The sequence below is a fragment of the Crassostrea angulata genome, chromosome 8 (assembly GCF_025612915.1).
Source record: "Crassostrea angulata isolate pt1a10 chromosome 8, ASM2561291v2, whole genome shotgun sequence".
In the NCBI taxonomy this organism is placed as follows: domain Eukaryota; kingdom Metazoa; phylum Mollusca; class Bivalvia; order Ostreida; family Ostreidae; genus Magallana; species Magallana angulata.
The window spans coordinates 25014967-25035000 of NC_069118.1; the positions used below are offsets into that span (position 1 = coordinate 25014967).

Below are 20034 nucleotides of genomic sequence, written 5' to 3' on the forward strand. Positions count from 1 at the left end.
AACTCTCACTAACTTTCGAGTGTGCCAAATACAACTGTAAATAATTTGATACTTTTTTAAAACAAATATTGTATTATGCATTTCAAACCGGATTTACGCCTTAATCATGGAAGGTTTGTTATGTTCTGAAGACAAAAAATAAAAAAAAAACTCCCTCTCGTTTTGAAGGCTGAATACTTATAGAAATATAAGTTATACGTGAACTTTGCATTGAAAACTACAAAAAAGACATTTGTTTACTGTAAGATATTAAAGTATGTAAAAAAAATAATTATGTTTTGTAATTTTACCTGCGAACGTGAAATTCAGATATTGATGATCCAGTATTTTAAAGACAAATACAAAAAATATGCTAAAAGTAAAAATCAAAAACAAATTTAAAACATGTATGTAAAATTACGAAAATATTTATAGTGTTTAAAAACATGACCAATACATGCATATCTATAAAACAGTGTATGTACATGCATTGCATAATGATGCATATAACATACAATACAAAAAAACCCCTTAAAATATAATTAAAGACCTGAGTTTCAAACATGATACAATCAAAAACCAATCAAAGCACAAAATTTGAGAACTGTGCTGATGTAGTACTTATATAGTACATGTCAAAATGATTTAATGACTTTTATGTGACTAAGTGTCGTTGTTTGTTCCTTCTCCGGTAAACGATGAAAATGATGGCTGCGATCACGACAAGTAAAACACCTCCAAGAACTCCCAAAACAATCGCCAAAACAGGTGTTGGTTCTGAAAAAGTAATTAATGAAATCAAATGGTTAAGTAAACGCCAAGAAATAAATTGTCAATAGATATTCATTTGTAATAATCTAGTTATTTGTGTCTCAATTTCTTATTGTCATTTGTGTTTCAAAACAAAATAAAAATTTCAGATACTCATTACATTTACCGGTGTATTATATACTTTAATAATTTCCTTAAGATGAAGCGATCTGTCCAAACATACACAGCATTTATTTTTCTAAAATCTTATACCTATAATATTCAGAATATTTCTTTGCGATATTCCAAGATTTGACAATATATTAAAGAACTTCTAAAAAGAAGTCTACTTTTTTGGACATCATATCTAATATATCTATGATGCATCAACTTGCCAATCTCATTATCCTATTGTGATAGTGGGTTGTCCCAAGAAATAAACAAGTCCACTTTAAGGGTTCTTCATTTATTCGGATAAATGGTTAGGATTAAAGGATTTAAACCCTGTAATATAATTCATAGATATCAGCATAAAAATATACAATCATATTCAAATACATATTCATGAAATACATTAATGCTCAGAGTTCACTAATCAAACTATTTGTAAAGAAGGATAACTCTGAATTTATGATGCATTTTAATCAGTGTCAAGAAGAGTTACTGCCCTTGAACACAATTTACAAAAATATAGAAATATGCTCTACATCTTTATCAATATCTATATATATATTTAATTAAATAAAAACATATACTTTCAATGTAACTCCTTTGTAGATTACATTTTATCAAGATACATAAAATAAATATAAAAATATAACTTTGCAACGATCACCTGTTTATGGAACAAGGTTTCATGCACAATCCTGCAGATTACTCTGACAATGGTAGTCTCTAACTACAAGTATTAAATATCATAATGGTAACAATAACTAACCTTTCACATATATTAGAAATGAGATACTATAGCTTAGATATCAAAACTATGAATTACTGGGATAATTTATAAAATACATTCTTTCATAAATAAGGTATTATCACCTCAAAAAGTAGAATTAGCCAAATGTACCAATTAACAGAAAATATCATTATTATCTATTAAATTATTTATTAAAGTTCAAGAATACCAAAAAAATAGAACACTTACTATAACTGACTGCTTCAAATGTGTTGATGAAATAAATGAATAAGTGAAATCGTCTCTTGAAGAAATTAGGTCTTACTCCTAGGAATACTAGCCTTGGTCTGTCACAAAGGCTACTCAGTTAAAGCGGGAAAAAATCATAAAAACATACTATTGGCTAAGTAAACCACCTGATCCTGTCCACATGTATGTAAGTGACCATACAGGTGAAATGACTTAAGGCTATAAAATATTAGAAACCACTAGAAAAGGTAATTAAGTAATGATTACTTGATAGATGCATAAAAGACAGGGAGTTATAGGGATATTAGTCTGTTTCTAAATATGTACATGTAAAATATGGAATGTAAGATGATGATGATGAAATATGAATAATATGCATGAATGTAATTATCATAAAATGCACCCTATTACACTCTCCCCCCTGCTTGAAAATGATGTCCCATCATTTTGCTGGTTTAAAAGAATATGAAAGTCTATTTCACAATAACTTTTAAAAGTCCATCCAATAGTTTATCACGATAGTCTTTCAAAGCCGGTTCTTTAGTTACTTTCAGAAGGAATTCAGCTTTGTCTCTCCAACTTGTTTCTGCTACGTGTTGATTTACGAGAAATTGGCCTGTGTTCATCCATGTTGGTTTTCTTCTAACTCTTGAAGATCTACGAACTTGAGGTTCTGGTGAATCTTCCAGTTCCTGGGATTCTGCATCTTCCTCCTCATCATTAGTATCCAAATGCTGGATAGCGTTTCGATCAGCCGGCTGTTGTTCTTCATCTTTTTCAGCATCTGCGTCTGCATCTGCATCATGTAAGAAGTCCTCTTCTGCAATATGTGGTTCATGGACAGGTTCCACAATATCACCTGCATCCAAATCACCAACATCTTCTCCCAAGATCTTCTCAGCAGCAGTGTGAGGAACATGTATGACGTCATGTGGGAAGTCCATGTCTTCATCACTGTCTGTGTCTGATTTAACAGGCTCAGTTGGAGTTGGCTCTTCTGATTTGTTTTTCAATTTCCTCTTTCTTGGTACTGGCTTTGGTAATATGTCGATTCTTTCTGGTGGTATAAAATTCAAAGGAAGTAATAAATTCCTATGCAAAGTTCGTACTTTTCCTGATTTGTCTTCTCGCTGAACTCTATAAACAGGAATATCAGGATTTGGTTGTGAAAGTACTAGGTACGGTTCACTCTCCCATTTGTCGGCAATTTTGTGTTTTCCAGTGAAAGACACTATCTTGACGAGAATTCTATCTCCTGCTTTGAGTGTTGCCCCTCTTACTTTTCTATCATAAAAATCTTTCTGTTTTATCTGAGATTGTTTTACATTCTGTTGTGCCAAATTGTAGGATGTTTCAAGTCTTTCTTTAAGTTTCTCTATGTAATGAGTCATTGTCTGTTTATCTTCATATGGATTTGTTTTAAAAGCTAAGTCAATAGGTAGTCGGGGTTCTCTGCCGAACATAAGATAGAATGGGGTCTGTCCTGTTGAAGATTGTTTCATACAGTTGTAACAGTGAACTATCGGACCAATATGTTTCTTCCAGTCTTTCTTCTGTTCTGGGTGTAGAGTTCCTAACATCTTGATTAAAGTTCGATTGAATCTTTCACAGAGTCCATTTCCCATTGGGTGGTAAGGTGTAGTTCTTGATTTCATCACACCAGTAATTTCACATAGTTCTTTGATAAGGTTACTTTCAAAATTTGCTCCTTGGTCGGTGTGGATTTTCTTTGGTATTCCATAATGGATGATGAAGTTATTAAATAAAACATCAGCTGTTGTTTTTGCGGTTTGATTTCTTGTTGGAATGGCTTGTGCATATCTGGTAAAATGGTCGGTGATGACAAGTACATTTTCGTAACCTCCTTTAGATGTTTCTATGGTAAGAAAATCTAAGCACAAAAGTTCCAAAGGTTGACAAGTTTCGATGTTTACAAGAGGTGCTCTGTGGTTTTCAGGTGATTTTCTCAATATACATCTTTGACATTTTTTAATGTATTCCTCTATGTCAACTGTCATTCTATGCCAGAAGAATCGGTCTTGTATCAATGATGTTGTTTTATCTCTCCCAGGGTGACCCATATCATCATGTAGTGATTTCAGAATTGTTGGTATGTACGATGATGGTAACAGTAGTTGATACTTCTTCTTTTTCTGGACAAGAGTTTCTCTGTATATGATTTCATTGATGATTTTCAGCTTCTCAAAATTTCTGTATATTGTCATATGTTCTGGAGATGTTGGCATCTCTTTTCTGAATGGTTTGACTTTGCTCCTAATGTATGGAAACCAAAATTTCAAAACTGGATCGTTGTATTGGGCGGTAGTGATGTCTATTTCTTCATCAATTTCTGGCTGAATCAAATCTTCTTTTATAGATTCACAATCTATGGCAAGACATTCTGCGTAAGGTGACACATTAATGGCTTTGCAAATGGATTGGATTGCTTCTCTTGAGATGTTGCAAGTTTTTTCATGGTTTTGGTTTGTCAGTCCAGGTAAACGGCTTAAGCTATCTGCATCATTGTTAGATTTTCCTGGTCGATAAATAATATCAAAGTTAAATGATGCTAAATTTGCTATCCATCGTTGACTTGTTGCATCAAGATGGGCTGTTGAGAGGACATAAGTTAGAGGATTATTGTCTGTATAAACTTTAAAAGTTTGTCCATAGAGATAGTCTTTGAATTTTTCACAAATGCTCCATTTTAAGGCTAGAAATTCCAGTTTATGTACAGGGTAGCGTTTTTCAGATTTGCTTAAACCTCGACTTGCATAAGCTATTACTCTCTTTGTGTTGTCTTGTAGCTGATAGAGAACTGCGCCAAGTCCTAACAAAGAGGCGTCTGTATGAAGTTCAAATGGTTCATTGTAATTTGGAAATCCTAATATTGGTGGTGATGATAAATGTTTCTTGAGTTGTTGAAATGATTTCTCTTGATCTTCTCCCCATTCCCAAGATGGCGGTGCTTTGGAATTCTTTCAGCTCTTCTGTGAAGTGGGTGGCATCAACTGATTTAATGGTTTCGCAATCTTTGTGAAGTCTTTGATGAAACGTCGATAATAACCAACGAATCCAACAAACTGTCTTACTTCATCTGGTTTGGTTGGTCTAGGCCAGTTCACAACTTTTTCAATCTTGTCTGGATCTGGTTCAATTCCATTTTTAGAAACTACGTGACCAACGTATTTCACTTTATCCATGAAAAATTGACATTTTTTAGGTGAAAGTTTTAAATTGTTCTCTCTGATACATTGGAATATGCTTTGCAGTCTTTTAACGTGTTCTTCAAAAGTTTTTGAAAATACTATAAGATCATCAAGGTAGATGAAACAAATGTTCAGATTTAGATCTCCTAGACAGTTTTCCATGAGTCGTTGATAGGTTGCGGGGGCGTTAGCTAAACCAAATGGCATGCGATTATACTCGAAAAATCCCAAAGGTCCTACTGTGAATGCTGTTCTCTGTTTATGATCTTCAAACAATTCAACTTGATGATATCCGCTCTTCATATCGAGGACAGAAAAGTATGAGTTTCCACCAAGAGAGTCTAATATTTCTTCTATTCTAGGAAGTGCATATGCATCTTTAATTGTTCTTGCGTTTAACTGTCTATAATCGACACACATGCGCAGATCACCGTTTTTCTTTCTACACAGTACGATGTTACTAGTCAATGGTGATTCTGATCTTCTTATGATTCCTGCTGTTAATAATTGCTGTAGATGGTCTCGAACTTCTTGGAACATTGATGGCGGGATTCTCCTGTGTCTTTGCTTGAAAGGAACTTCATCATTCATGTTTATCTTGTGTTGTACTCTGTTACTGTGACCAATGTCTGTATCACTAGTCGAGAAAATGTCTTTGTTTTGTTCCAATATTCTGTATCCATATTGCTGTTGATTTTGTGTCAGATTGGTTGATGAAATTTTCACTAAATTCATTACATCTTGATTTTCCGAATCTATTGAGGTAGTTTGTGGTTGAACATCTTCAATAAGTACAGGATGTAGCTCACACAACAACGCTTTAGGCGGTATCTTGACAGTTCTTGTAGTGATGTTACTGATGTTGACTTCTACTTCATAGTTGTCTTTGTATCTGTATGACACTAAGGATGGAGAAATGTCAAGGTCATCTGGTATAACAGATCCACTAGTTTTCTGAAGTACTGCACAAACAGGTTGGTATGGTATCTGTCTATCTATGAATCCAGATATTGTCACTTCCTTGTTTGGTGGTATGATTATACTACAAGTCTCTGCTGATTTAACAATGCCTAGAATGTTTCTGTTGCGCTTAAGTTCTTTCTCTCGTAGAGCGACACATCTAAATGCTAAGTACCATGGTGTTTTCATTTGGGTATTTTGCAGAAATCTTTCGCCATTTTGTTGTTTTACACAGTTCATGATATTCTTAATAAAGTTTGTACCAATTATAGCTGGAACTTTCTTACTGTAATCAGTTGTCGGTACAACTAACATAAGACAGTCATTCGTATTTGGTGAGCTAATATCTTCAGTGCTGACAGTTACTTTGATATATCCTAAGTATGGCATGTTCTCTCCGTCTGCACATTTGATTTTAATAATATCGTCCAACGAATGAAGTGGAACATCTTGTAGGTAAGAATTGTAAAAGTCAGTGTTGATGGTACACACTGTAGCTCCAGTGTCAAGTAAAGCTGCGGTATCTACACCATTGATGTTAACGTATATAATATTCTGTTCTCCCATCAGTCCTGGTATTTGTTGTTGTAATTCAGTGAGGCTCTGTATTGGTTGACCGTGGCCTAGCGTCTGCCTCTCGATGCTAGTCCTCTGTAGTTTAACGGTCTGCTGACATGGTCTGTTCTCACTCGACATCCATACTGCACGTGACCTTCCTGTCCACATCTGTAACATATAGGTAGTCCATTAGGTCCCATTGAACTTTGTCCAGGTCTTTGTTGTCTTGCTTGGAAGTAATTTCCTTGTTGACCTCTGAATGAACTTTGTTGTTGTTGTCCAAACTGTTGTTGATGTATGGGTACTTGTGGACGAGCTACAACTGGATGCTGAAAGCGTGCTCCATTGTTTCTAGGGAAGAAGTTTCTATGATATGGAGGCTGAGGTTGCTGTAAACGATCATCTTTCAGTTGTTGCACATCAGCTGTTAATTTGAGTAGCATCCCTTTGATGTCATCCATACCGGAAGCTTCATTTTCTTCGTGAGTTACACTCATAACGGTTGGTCCAGTTTTCTTTCCTTTGTTTACTTTTCTTCTCTCATGGTCCTGTTCAATTGCTCTTAGTTCTGATCTAAGTTCATCAAATGACAGAATTTTATCATGGATGTATCCAGATATATCCTTCAAGTCAGATCTAAGTCCATCCCAGAATGCATGACGTAACATATTGTCTACTTGAGAATGTCGAACTTCACCATGCATCACAGCTTTATTTATGATCTGTTCAAGTCTACATCCCCAGTCAGAAACACTTTCATTTTCCTCTTGTTGAGCACTATAGAATTGTCCAAGTATTCTTTGACAACTGTCAATAGTATCGTAGATGGAGTTCATTTTCTGAATGATGCTATCTATTGTTGCTCCTGGTCCGAGTCTCATGAGGATGTTGGCTGCTTCTCCTTTCACTGATCTGCGGATGGCTTGTAGAATCTGATCATGTCTATATACTTTCTCGTTGAGTAAACATTGGATTTCGTAGCGCCATAGTTCGTAACTTGTTTCTCCTCTCGGCGATCCAGAAAATGTTGAAATCCTTGGAAAGTTCATATATTGTTTAGTTGTCTCATCTGTTTGTTCAGTTTTCTCAGTTTTTATTTTCGCTGTTGCTCCAAGTTGCGACTTCTCCTCCAGCCATTTCTTGAGATCTTCTGGTGTATCGCATTTTGGTTTTAATTTCAAAGCTTCAAATGCTTCAATAATTTTCTTTCCTTCCTCCTCAGAAATTTTGTCTCCCATGCTGAATTTTCAGTTGGTACACAATTCACAATATTTATATGCAAATCACAAATTTTCTGGTTTTTCACTAAATTTCACAGTTATATCACTTGAATTTCAGCGTCTCCTTGAAAATCACAGCATAGTGTTCACAGTTCACTCAAATGAATGATTCAAGTAAATGTTAATAGTCATATAGTATTCATTTGAAGATTATCTGCCCTTGATGCATGTGCTTTACATGCATAAAATGAGTGGATGAAAGGGAGAATGAATGGGTGAGTGTGTAAATGAAAAATGTTGACCTAATGATCAAAATGTTTGAAAAAATAATTAATCAGATTTAAACCAAAGAAAAAAATTTATGTAGGACTCAAATGCAAAATGGATATGCAATTCAAAATGCAATTGTCAAAAATGAATGCAGTCAGAGGGAGAAAAAAAAAATTAAATGTCAAAAATAAATTGTCAATGGAAAAAAATATAAAAATTTATCAAATTATTGAAAAATGTCTTACTTTTAGATTGCTACATTAAGGCTAATTCAAAAAATTAAATCACAAATTTATTTCAAAAAAATATTTCAAAAATCAATAATGAATTGCTCTGTATAAAGGGCAATAACTCTACATAACAAAATAAATTGCAAGTATTTATGGCAATGAAAAATGAATGATGATTTTAAAACTGATGATGATTGGCAGAATTCAAATATTGAAAATAAATACTATCTACATAGAAACATGAAATACCAAAAGTCTATATTTGATAATAATCAAATAGATCTAGAGATCAATCAATGCTCAATGCAATGTCAATGATTAAATGAAAAGTTACTACAGACACCCAGACAGACAGTTAAACAGTCATCAAAGTATGAATCACTTTCTTAATGTTCTAGTCACTCACATGATCAAACGGCTGCACTGTCTGTTGTCTGTTATCTCAAGGTGTTGAATGGCTCCGGAGTCTGGAATCTGGAACAGGTCAGGATTCAAGAGTCACAAAACATGAGTCCAGTGTTCAATCTGTATAGACCTCGGCTTTCCACCATAAGAATCTGTAGACATCAGTCAGCTTCATGTGTGGTCCCCATCTCCTTGGTATCCGAATGCAACGTGGGCGCCAAATGTGATAGTGGGTTGTCCCAAGAAATAAACAAGTCCACTTTAAGGGTTCTTCATTTATTCGGATAAATGGTTAGGATTAAAGGATTTAAACCCTGTAATATAATTCATAGATATCAGCATAAAAATATACAATCATATTCAAATACATATTCATGAAATACATTAATGCTCAGAGTTCACTAATCAAACTATTTGTAAAGAAGGATAACTCTGAATTTATGATGCATTTTAATCAGTGTCAAGAAGAGTTACTGCCCTTGAACACAATTTACAAAAATATAGAAATATGCTCTACATCTTTATCAATATCTATATATATATTTAATTAAATAAAAACATATACTTTCAATGTAACTCCTTTGTAGATTACATTTTATCAAGATACATAAAATAAATATAAAAATATAACTTTGCAACGATCACCTGTTTATGGAACAAGGTTTCATGCACAATCCTGCAGATTACTCTGACAATGGTAGTCTCTAACTACAAGTATTAAATATCATAATGGTAACAATAACTAACCTTTCACATATATTAGAAATGAGATACTATAGCTTAGATATCAAAACTATGAATTACTGGGATAATTTATAAAATACATTCTTTCATAAATAAGGTATTATCACCTCAAAAAGTAGAATTAGCCAAATGTACCAATTAACAGAAAATATCATTATTATCTATTAAATTATTTATTAAAGTTCAAGAATACCAAAAAAATAGAACACTTACTATAACTGACTGCTTCAAATGTGTTGATGAAATAAATGAATAAGTGAAATCGTCTCTTGAAGAAATTAGGTCTTACTCCTAGGAATACTAGCCTTGGTCTGTCACAAAGGCTACTCAGTTAAAGCGGGAAAAAATCATAAAAACATACTATTGGCTAAGTAAACCACCTGATCCTGTCCACATGTATGTAAGTGACCATACAGGTGAAATGACTTAAGGCTATAAAATATTAGAAACCACTAGAAAAGGTAATTAAGTAATGATTACTTGATAGATGCATAAAAGACAGGGAGTTATAGGGATATTAGTCTGTTTCTAAATATGTACATGTAAAATATGGAATGTAAGATGATGATGATGAAATATGAATAATATGCATGAATGTAATTATCATAAAATGCACCCTATTACACTATGCCTCGAAGTATTAAAGATAGCAAAAATGTGAAAGAACTATCAATAATCATTAAAAGGTGAAAGAAGATCACTGTGACATCAAAATAAAGATATGATAATGCTAATACATACTTAAATACCGTCACTAAATGTAGTATTGGGTTTTTTTTAGATGAAGATTTTCAAACAATTTTCTAATATACTTCTATAAATAAACTTTGAACCCATCTACTGGTCTGGGGGTCACGGTTTTAGCAATTTAGAATCCACTAGTACATTATCTTAGAATGCATGCATAATAACCTCATAAATTAAATTCAAACAATTTCTATATATATTGAATTTTGAAACTTGAACACCTATTTGGGTTCCAGTTTAGATCTGGGGATAACGGTTTTAGCAATTAAGAATCCTCACTTTTTGAGGATGCTTGCATAGTAAGTTCACAAATTGTAGCTCTAGTTCTTGAAAAGAAGATTTTCAAACATTATCCATATATATTTCTATGTAAACTTGAAACCCCTTCTACGGACACAGTATTGTACTAGGGATCACAATTATTGTGAAGAAGTTTTTTAAACATAATTTTCCCTATATATTTCTATGATAAACTTTGAACCCCTCTTGGGGCCCAAGTGTTGGTCTAGGGGTCACGGTTTTAACAATTTAGAGTGAACATCATTTGAGGCTGTTTGCATATTAATTTTACAAATTGTAGCATTGAGTGTACATTGTAGTTCTTGAGAAGAAGTTTTTTTGGCTTTTTTTTTTTTTTTACATTTTCCCTATATATTTCTATGTTAGATTTTGAACCCAAGTATTGATCTGGAGGTCATGGTTTTAACACTTTAGAATCTTCACTATGTAACTTAAAGAATGATTGTATAGTAATCTCACTAATTGAAGCATTGTAGTTCTTGAGGAGAAGATTTTAAAACATTTTCCCTGTATATTTTTATTTAAAACTTTGAACCCCTCTTGGGGCCCCAGTATTAATCTGAGGGTCACAATTTTAACAACTTATAATCTTCACTATATATACAAGCTATGGTGTAAATAATGGCATTTCTTGTGCGGTGGTTCTTAAAGATTTTTTAAGACACCCACTATATTTTCACTGTTTCATAATTATCTCCCTTTTAAAAAGGGTTCGGCCTTTTATTTCACAGTAACAATTTAGAACCCCTTACCATAATGATGCTTTGTACAAAGTTTAGACAGACGGATAGACAGACGATGACGGACAACAGGCGATGAGAAAAGCTCACTTGAACTTTTGGTTCAGGTTACGAAAAAATGATATTGTCTGCGCCACATAGTAATACATAGCATGTGCTACATGAAAAAATAATGGTTATAAAATGTTGTTTTAAAGTGTACAAATTGGAAATAATATAAATATAAGGAATCATTTTCTGAATGTTATGAGGTGACAATTTCAGACGAGGTTTGGTCAAATCTGTTATAAAGCCCTTTAGGCTTTATTGCACCTGACCACACCCCAACCATTATTATCACCTCTAATACTTAAAGAATGGTTTCTTATTCCTTAAATAAAGCCTCAGTTTCAGACAGTCATGTACAGGTAGTTTATGCTACTACATAATTTAAAGTTTTTCCATGATGGAAAAGGATATAGTTCAGAGTGTCATGTTTATATTTATATAATATATTGTAATGAGACTTACTATCAGTTCTCTCTGCCACAACGCGGAATAAAAAGGTGGTCAGTGCGAATGATTTTCCCTCACTTAGGTTCAAGAACACATATAACTTCTCGCCGTTTGGAACACAGAATTTAAAATCCATCCGGTTCTGACAATCAAAGGACTACAAAGAAAAAAGTACAAAAAAATCTCAAAACATAAATTAATTAAAGTCATTAAACAAAACCCACTTCAAATTTGACATGAGCATGTATCAAATATATATATATGTATAACATCTTACCACCATCCCCACCCACCCCACTCTCTCCAAACAAGTGAGATAACATACAGGTAATAAATTTCAGCATTACATAACATGAAAAACCTCATATTATCTATTGCACCATGTGTTATTATAAATAATGGTCAGCCTAATCATGCTACAAATTAACATCTACAAGTAATAGGTAAAAGGAGGTTTGAATGGTCATGTAAGCAAAACTAAGTCACAACTATCCTTTAAAGACCTCAGAAATGCAGTCAAATTTTGAGTAAAATTGTAAGCAACTTCTGAACTGAACTGAACTGAACTTTATTTATTTTACAACGATTGATGAGCAAGTTCTACAACTTATATATCTCTCGTTGGCACGGATGTTAGCACGAGGGGGTCATTGGGGTGGGAAGAAGCCAGAGTACCTGGAGAGAACCCATGTGTCCAAGAGGGCAACCGCCATACCCTATCACATACAGCCACTGTCGATCACGAGGATCGAACTCGGGTCGCAGCGGTGACAAGCGAGTGCATTGTCCACTACGCTACTTGGACACCTTCTACTTCTAATGTTATGTACACAGTACTGAGGAATAGCCACTCACATTGCAATTCAAATTGATATCTTTTAATGATACTATAATTTCATTTTTTCAGTAACTGTGCTGTGTTTTTCTCAGTTAATTAAATAAATGTTCTTCTCTGTAGTTATTTCATTTTAACAGTTACTGCAGACATAGAATTATCCTTCTCTGTTTAATGATATTAATATCTTTATTATTATATTTATTTCAAAAAACTTAGTGCTTATACAGGTTTTACATGTTTGTACTTGTATGGACACACAAAATAACGTTAAATACAATGTGGTTAGGGATGGTCAGCTGGAGTGGTGATAAGTGGGCAATCATGGCGTCATCCTCTTCATTGCTCTTGATTATAAGTAATCTACATAAGCATGCACTTGACCCCAGTAAGGATTGTTTTTAGGAAACAAGTGTCTTTGTGCTAGATGTTGCTATTTTTGTATCGCAAACTCACGGCAAAGGATTGAAATTTGGTATAAATCAAAAGCATTATATATTGATTTTTTTGGTTCTTGTACTAGTATTCTTAAACATATAAATCAGTTATGTTAATTACCTTCAAAGGCGAAGTAAACAAACTGTTTTTAAAGTCCAGAGTCACCGCACACTCCCTGTCGTTAAAATAGATGGGAGATATACAGATGTTGTATCTGGCATCGGGCTCGTCATAGTTCTTGGTCTGGAAGATGATTCTATCGCACTGCTGATACTTTAGATCGCCGGATGTTACTTTATCTCCGTCATAGCGTCCATCGAATTCTAACTGTGTGTTGCTCTTTTCTGTGATAGTACTAGTGGTACCGCAGTCGGTACCTAACCTGTCTACAGAATCATAATACTAGCTAGAATTTAATACACTTGCACTATCAGTTATCATACAAAATATTTTTTTAAATATGACATCAGAAAATAATGATAATCATGTTTTGGTTTATTCCATTATTATATTAAATTTAGTTTATGGATATCAATTATAATATACATATATTAAGGATATACTATATGCAAGATACATAATATAGCATACCTCTTACAAAAACATAATCGTTTTATTTCAAGATATTTAGATCACTTGTAAGGTTACGAACTTCAGGAATTTATAAATCAATAAAGCTTTATATCATCTAAATAAGCTTTGACTGTACATATCAAACTGCATTGACCTTTTTGTATACACCATCTTTTTCTATGGTGGAATTTTTTTTACATCTGTACGTGTGCAAATAAACTACACAGAAACTTGTATGATTATGCGATCACAAATCATGCCACTTCCTTGCAAACTTACATATTGTCTGTGAATCAACAGTTATCCATTGTAGAGAACAGATAAATGCAACGCAAAATACACATAAACTTGATGAAGGCCGATCATCTTTGCGTATCATCTTGTCAATGGACGACAGCGATTCTTTTTAACCATCAAATTTAAAGCTCTTCATTAGAAAACTAATTATTCAAAGTGAAGCTCTAACTACAGTCAAAGACACGTGAGAATAAACAACTGTCAGGAGTGTTTTGTTTACGATACAAATTATTTGTATGCCGATCCCGAACTTTTGTAGTACCTAGTACCAGCAAAGTACATGTAAATTGATATTCACCATCATTATCATTGGTACATTTAGTAATTTGGTTTTAATATGATTGGATAGATTTATTTTCTTTTTATTTTACAAAATACAGAATATAGTGTAAGAACTTTTCGGTTTTATTCAAACATAATTAAAAAAATGTACTAAACATTATCATTAAACATACACATGTATCTCATAAATGAGAAATGATACGAGATTTTGATTTATTATCTTTTCTTAAATTTTGTTTGTTAATTAAGTATTTGAAACACCGCATTTCAGAATCAAAACAATCTATCTAGTTTTCTAGGAATCCCCCCGTCCTTTCTCTTCAAAATGACATTTTCAATCTTGCAGATACACGTAAGGCTTAGTAATGTATGAATTATATACCTCCTTTTACTTAATATAAAATTAAGGACAGTTAATGTAATCAAATAATTACGGGAAAAAAACCCAGACCGTTTAAGGTCTTGACTAGTAGGCATTGTTAATATCGGCCGATGACATTTCTCTTCATCAGATTCAGTTGATATTTCTCTCATCTATAATTATTTTTTTCAAAAGATACTTACAAAGATCAAGATTAATATCATACCGATGTAATCTTACTTTGATATTTTACATAGGTTTTCCTCTATTTATGCATATTTATTTCATACCAATTGACATATAAATTATACCTCTACCGGCCTTTATACATATTAAAACTGAAAATACAAGTTTAATAATAATCATGTTGAGTATAACACGAAATTATCTTTCAAATTGATTTATTATATACTTGGCAAGTGGATAAAGGAAAAAAAAATCAATTATCATATGGCTTATGCTTTTTGTGTTTAAACAACACGATAATACAATGTATGTCATAGATACCAATCAAACCATAAACCATTTAAATTCAGACTCTTAATATAAAATGGCTGCTTCAAATTAAAAGTTAATATAATCTACCGAGTTGATGCGATTTTAGTGCAAAACACTACAATTATAATATTGATTTTATTTCTTATTTCGTGTCTGATTTACAAATCAAATTAAATTTATTTCAATTAGATACACCATCAATATGACAGTACATAAGGTATATACATGTTTACATGGCTGTATACATGCATACATTAATGGGTTTACAATTGTTGACAAAATGTCAGAGGTAAAACAGAAGTTATAAAAATTAAGCGAAACAATGGAACTTCATAAAACCAAGGAAGACTCGGTACGTGATAAACCATTCATTCTTTTAATTATAAATGTACAGAGATAAAATAAACAGTTCAGCACTTTCCTCCTCTCCCATTCATTAATGTGATAATTATGTGCAAATCGTGGAGTATTCCGGTGGTGGATCTTGTTCCACATATGGTGGCGGAGACCTCGAAAACACAGATCGTCCAGAAGAGTTTATGGAATCGTTGAATGGTGAACCCAAAATAACGTCAGGTCCGGAATGTATGGGTGACGAGTGGATGTCATCGGTTGGAGACGCTGACCCTGAGTTCATTGAGGAAGTCCTACTTTCTTGATCACATGGTACGTTGTTGCTGGAATACAGAAAATTGCTACATTGCTAACAATACACAGTTCTACAAGGAAGTTCAAATTCATAAATTTTCAGTATTTATAAAGGATCAAAAACACAATGACGATAGTCAACGAAAACTAGTGTGCTTTAATTAATTTATCGATCAGGGGCTTTTAATACCAAAATGGAAATTTCGTAAAAAACGAGAAATCTTTACGTTAACGATCAGATTCATGATAAAGAAAATAAAATTTCCAACATCTAGTTATGTTAAATAAGATAAGTATGTCTGATCTGTAATATGAATAATAACTCGCTGCGTTTTGTCAGTATTGTTGATAAACATCAGCAATTAAAATCATGTTGTGCACTAAGGCAACTACAATTATTTCAACATGCCAAATGAATGTTACTTGGAGTATTTCCAAATCTGCGCCTCATAAATGGATTGGACGCTTTCGTTTTACGGCACTTCAAGGCGACAGCAATTATGATGATAATGGATACTCCAAAAACACCACCACATATTCCAGAAACAGTAATGACATCTTGAACGATAAATATAACCTTGGTATTAAATTACAATCAAAAAGTAGGCACGTCACTGAAAGTTAAAGCAATTCTAATAGATTAATAATATGCACAAAACTGCATCTGATATACATGTATAAGGTTATATATTAAGTAGACATATTAAGTACTAGTTAAATCTACTTTAAGTCCAGAAAACTACATGTATGTATTAGGAAAAAAATGATTAATCTGAATGCGTCGATTGTTCCAATCATTTACCGGTTTTGGTGATTATAATCCAACAAAAATCTGGTATTGGTATGCATATACATGCATCAAGATTGATCATAATTACGTTTATTCATACAGGTATTGATGACAATCGAGCCACAATTTATGTATGATTTTATATAATATGTATTTAGTATCCTTGTGCATTGTAACGTACGGTCATAGGTCTTTGTAGCTTCCACATGGAACAAAAAATATGGTGGCGTCCATTTTTCTGTTGTTTGGATTTCTGCAACAAAGTAGAGATGCTCTCCTTGCTTAGCACAGAATTTAGACATTGGTTTCTCGTGACAGGAAAATGTCTACAGACAAGAACAACATTATATAAGGCAAGAACAATCAATTTGATTTACAAGCACTGTCAGCCCAAACTGAAATAATTCATGGAAAAACACAAACTTGAATTAAAACCATATGCGAGAAGATCTACTAGAACCCCCCCCCCCCCCCCAATAAAAAATAAATAAATATAAAAATATACACTCCTCGTGGGCACCTCATGAAAATAAAACTAATATAAATGCACTGTTTAGTATTTTAAAAAAAATCAAACTTTGTTTTAGAAATATGTGGTCACTAGCAGTGAAAATTCAAAATCCAGTCCTTGAAGACAAATGTTCAGTTGAAAACAATAAATCAAGACTTGGAGTATATCATATGTATTCGAAATACGATATTTTTAGATATAGTAACTGTAGTTTCTGTAGTGCTTGTTAATGAGTTGTAATGAAATCATGACCGTAAATCAAAGTATTACTAAGTATTTTGTCATTTTAAAACATGCCAATTCTTGACTTATTGGTGGGATATCAGGTATAATAATAATAACTGCTACAGTTAACAGGTAGTTGCATTGTTCATGTATAATTATACATGACAAGTGTAGCTGCTATGAAGATGTACAGTTGTGCGACTTTCTAAATCCATTACCATTATTTACTTTTTAGTTTTGTTTAAGAGCTGCTTTTAATTGTTTTGGTGTTTGCTAGCAATTTTTATCAACATCTTCATCATCATCATCATCATCATCATTACATGAAACTCATCAGAAATACTTACCTTGAAAATCGTGCCATTTAAACCGTTCCTTAGGGTTAGTTTCAAATTACACGATGGATCCAGAAACATTTTTGGAGTCGTACAGATCTGATATTTGTCTTTGGAATTCGAACCATGTCCACTAAAGGCTATGTGCGAACACCAGATCTGACTGGGATTACTGGCGTTATAAAACGAAACATAGAACACAGAATCTTCATTCACCTGATGAGGTTGCAATGAGCACGTTCTACCGAAGGAGTCTGAAGATATATAAGTTAATAAATACATTGATTTCCTCTTTTTTATTAATGAGCGTTTCTTATATGTTAAGTTTAACGGATAATTACTGGTACATGTAGTTTATAGCTACTCACAAATAGTCGGCGAAGCTGCTACGGAATGAAAAAAGACCAAAAGTGCGATTTGATTCGTAAATGTCACCTGAAACAAAAAGCGTGCAAGTGCATTATCAACGAACTTCATTCACATCTGACATGGAATACAGGTATATTTTATTGTTCTAAAATTAAAACAACTATAAACTTTACCTGCATATCGTTTTTGATTTTGATGGTGGATAATCACAAATGTACATCACAACTGTTGGATTCGGTCTGAAATAGAATAATTATAGTATATTGCACAATGATTATTATATAGATTTGAAAAACAAATGAATTAAAAACATTTTTTTGGAATAGTGAAAAAAACCCATTAAAATGAGACGGACATGTTGACTCTAAATTTATAACTTTTTTCATATTACCGGTACATAAAATCTAAATGCGAGTTGATACATCTCAATTATCTCTACTTATGATATATCATAAAAGTAAGAAATTATAACACATGAAAATGAAATAAATTGCAAACTAGTAGTCATTGTCTAAAAAAAAAAGCACATAAAATTGTACTTATACAGTGTATTAACATTACATTAATGTACTGACCATGGATGACAAGTTTCTTATGGAGAAGCAATGCCAGCTGCCTAATCCAATTGATACGTTTATCTTTTTGTACATATAATCAAATACATATACATGTACGTTCAAATCAACATATAATTATAAAAAGGAGTATGGTCAATGTTGATAAATGAACTTAACATTACTTTGTAAAAAGTTACACAGAACAATCCGTGTAACAAAAGAAGGTGCACGCCTAAAACATCACTCAAGCAGATAAAGGAAGAAAATAAACCCCAAAGGTAATGCCTCTTGGTTTACTGCTCTACTTTACTCGTTTTACATGCATTCAGTTAAAAACACGTTCAAGGCATCAGATTGCAATGACAATGAATGTCATCTGCACGTTTTTTTATGAAAAGGGATACAAATAACGTAATAAAAAACGTGCATTAGTTCACGGGTGAGATGGTTATTTGACCGTGTTCATATTAACCAAAGCCCCTACTTCCTCATTGTTGAGGTTAATATGACACACTAATATCACCCGGTCAAAGGTATCAAATACTTTAAAAACACTTTTTAAGGCCATCTTAGGATTTTGTTTTTAAACAAAAAAAAAGATAAATAAAATTTTAATGTAATAATATTAAACAACCAGGCATATTACAAAAGTAATTTAAGTATACTTATTCCCCAATCAACTCAAGCCATTGTTATTTAGCCAACACAAACAGGGTATATACTGCACAATGATACAACAAAATAAAGAGAATGATATGCATTTCATTTTTGGTCGTATATAAACGAAAATGTATTGATGTTTTTCCTTGAAATTATTATAAATAATTATATACCTTGATAATTCAGTCCTCCTCGTTTACCTCCTTAGACCGTTGGTCACTCAAAGAGCATAAAACCTAAACCCGGAAAAGCAAACGAAACCCACAATCGGTAATACAACTGCAAAAGATGTTATCTACCATATTGTGTTGCATTGAATTATGAGTTGCTGTATTGAATAGAAACAAGCTGTTTTCTCTTCCTGGTCAGATTGTGTTTTTGTTCAGGTAAAATATGTAATTCAAGACAGAATGTCACATTAATTATTTAACAAATACTGGTATGTAAACTGCATGTGACCCAGTCAATTATGTAAGACTATAATTTTTTTCTTGTGGTTTAATATCCTATGAATGTGCTAATTGATAATCTGAAGATATGTTTTTGTTATATACACGCATACTGCAAGTTTTATTGAAGACTATTAAATACAATCATTTAAATACAAAGTGTGACAAGTAAATTGTTACCATTTTTTGTTGTTGTTTTTTTTTTTGCTTGTCAGAAATTTTTGGATGAGTCTGCCACCCCCCTCCCCAACTTTCAAAAACGATGCTACGTGTCTGCTATTTTTGGTTTGTTTTTTTTTAATTGTTTTCTTTTTTGTTTTGTTTTGACAGATTCTTTGGAAAGAAATTGCAGTAACTGTTGTATTGTTCAACAAATGTTTTACCAGTAACATAAATCCTTTGTGGACAAATGCATATTAAGCCACAAGGTTGCCTTTTTTGTGTTTCCTCGT

At 32.8% G+C, this 20034-nt stretch overlaps 3 protein-coding genes and 1 long non-coding RNA gene across 7 annotated transcripts; all 4 read right to left on the reverse strand.

Moving 5' to 3' along the window:
* Positions 1-615: 615 nt before the first annotated feature.
* On the reverse strand, positions 616-14107 carry LOC128160085 (uncharacterized). 2 transcript variants are annotated; one of them, XM_052823350.1, is made up of 4 exons: positions 13880-14107; positions 13148-13413; positions 11770-11911; positions 616-756 (listed from the first exon to the last, which is right to left on the reverse strand). In XM_052823350.1, exons 1-4 carry the CDS (start codon positions 13977-13979, stop codon positions 635-637), a joined length of 630 nt encoding a protein of 209 aa, XP_052679310.1. In that variant the 5' UTR covers positions 13980-14107; the 3' UTR covers positions 616-634. The 2 variants fall into 2 exon arrangements, with proteins under 2 accessions (XP_052679310.1, XP_052679311.1); XM_052823351.1 differs by having other exon boundaries at positions 13148-13409; positions 13880-14019.
* Positions 1125-11742, reverse strand: LOC128160086 (uncharacterized). Its single transcript, XR_008240235.1, has 3 exons — positions 8730-11742; positions 1565-1627; positions 1125-1233 (listed from the first exon to the last, which is right to left on the reverse strand). It is a non-coding gene; the product is annotated as an uncharacterized LOC128160086 (long non-coding RNA).
* LOC128160084 (uncharacterized) lies at positions 6612-8151 on the reverse strand. The gene is made up of 2 exons (XM_052823349.1): positions 6857-8151; positions 6612-6771 (listed from the first exon to the last, which is right to left on the reverse strand). The coding sequence occupies exons 1-2, from the start codon at positions 7839-7841 to the stop codon at positions 6731-6733; spliced, it is 1026 nt and encodes a 341-aa protein (XP_052679309.1). The 5' UTR covers positions 7842-8151; the 3' UTR covers positions 6612-6730.
* A 1371-nt stretch (positions 14108-15478) lies between the features above and the next one.
* Positions 15479-19517, reverse strand: LOC128159898 (uncharacterized). 3 transcript variants are annotated; one of them, XM_052823117.1, is made up of 8 exons: positions 19307-19517; positions 18492-18554; positions 18090-18155; positions 17916-17982; positions 17560-17801; positions 16658-16802; positions 16110-16244; positions 15479-15715 (listed from the first exon to the last, which is right to left on the reverse strand). In XM_052823117.1, the coding sequence occupies exons 3-8, from the start codon at positions 18093-18095 to the stop codon at positions 15672-15674; spliced, it is 639 nt and encodes a 212-aa protein (XP_052679077.1). In that variant the 5' UTR covers positions 18096-18155; positions 18492-18554; positions 19307-19517; the 3' UTR covers positions 15479-15671. The 3 variants fall into 3 exon arrangements, with proteins under 3 accessions (XP_052679077.1, XP_052679075.1, XP_052679076.1); XM_052823115.1 differs by lacking the exon at positions 18492-18554 and having other exon boundaries at positions 19307-19515; XM_052823116.1 differs by lacking the exon at positions 19307-19517 and having other exon boundaries at positions 18492-18644.
* Positions 19518-20034: the final 517 nt, after the last annotated feature.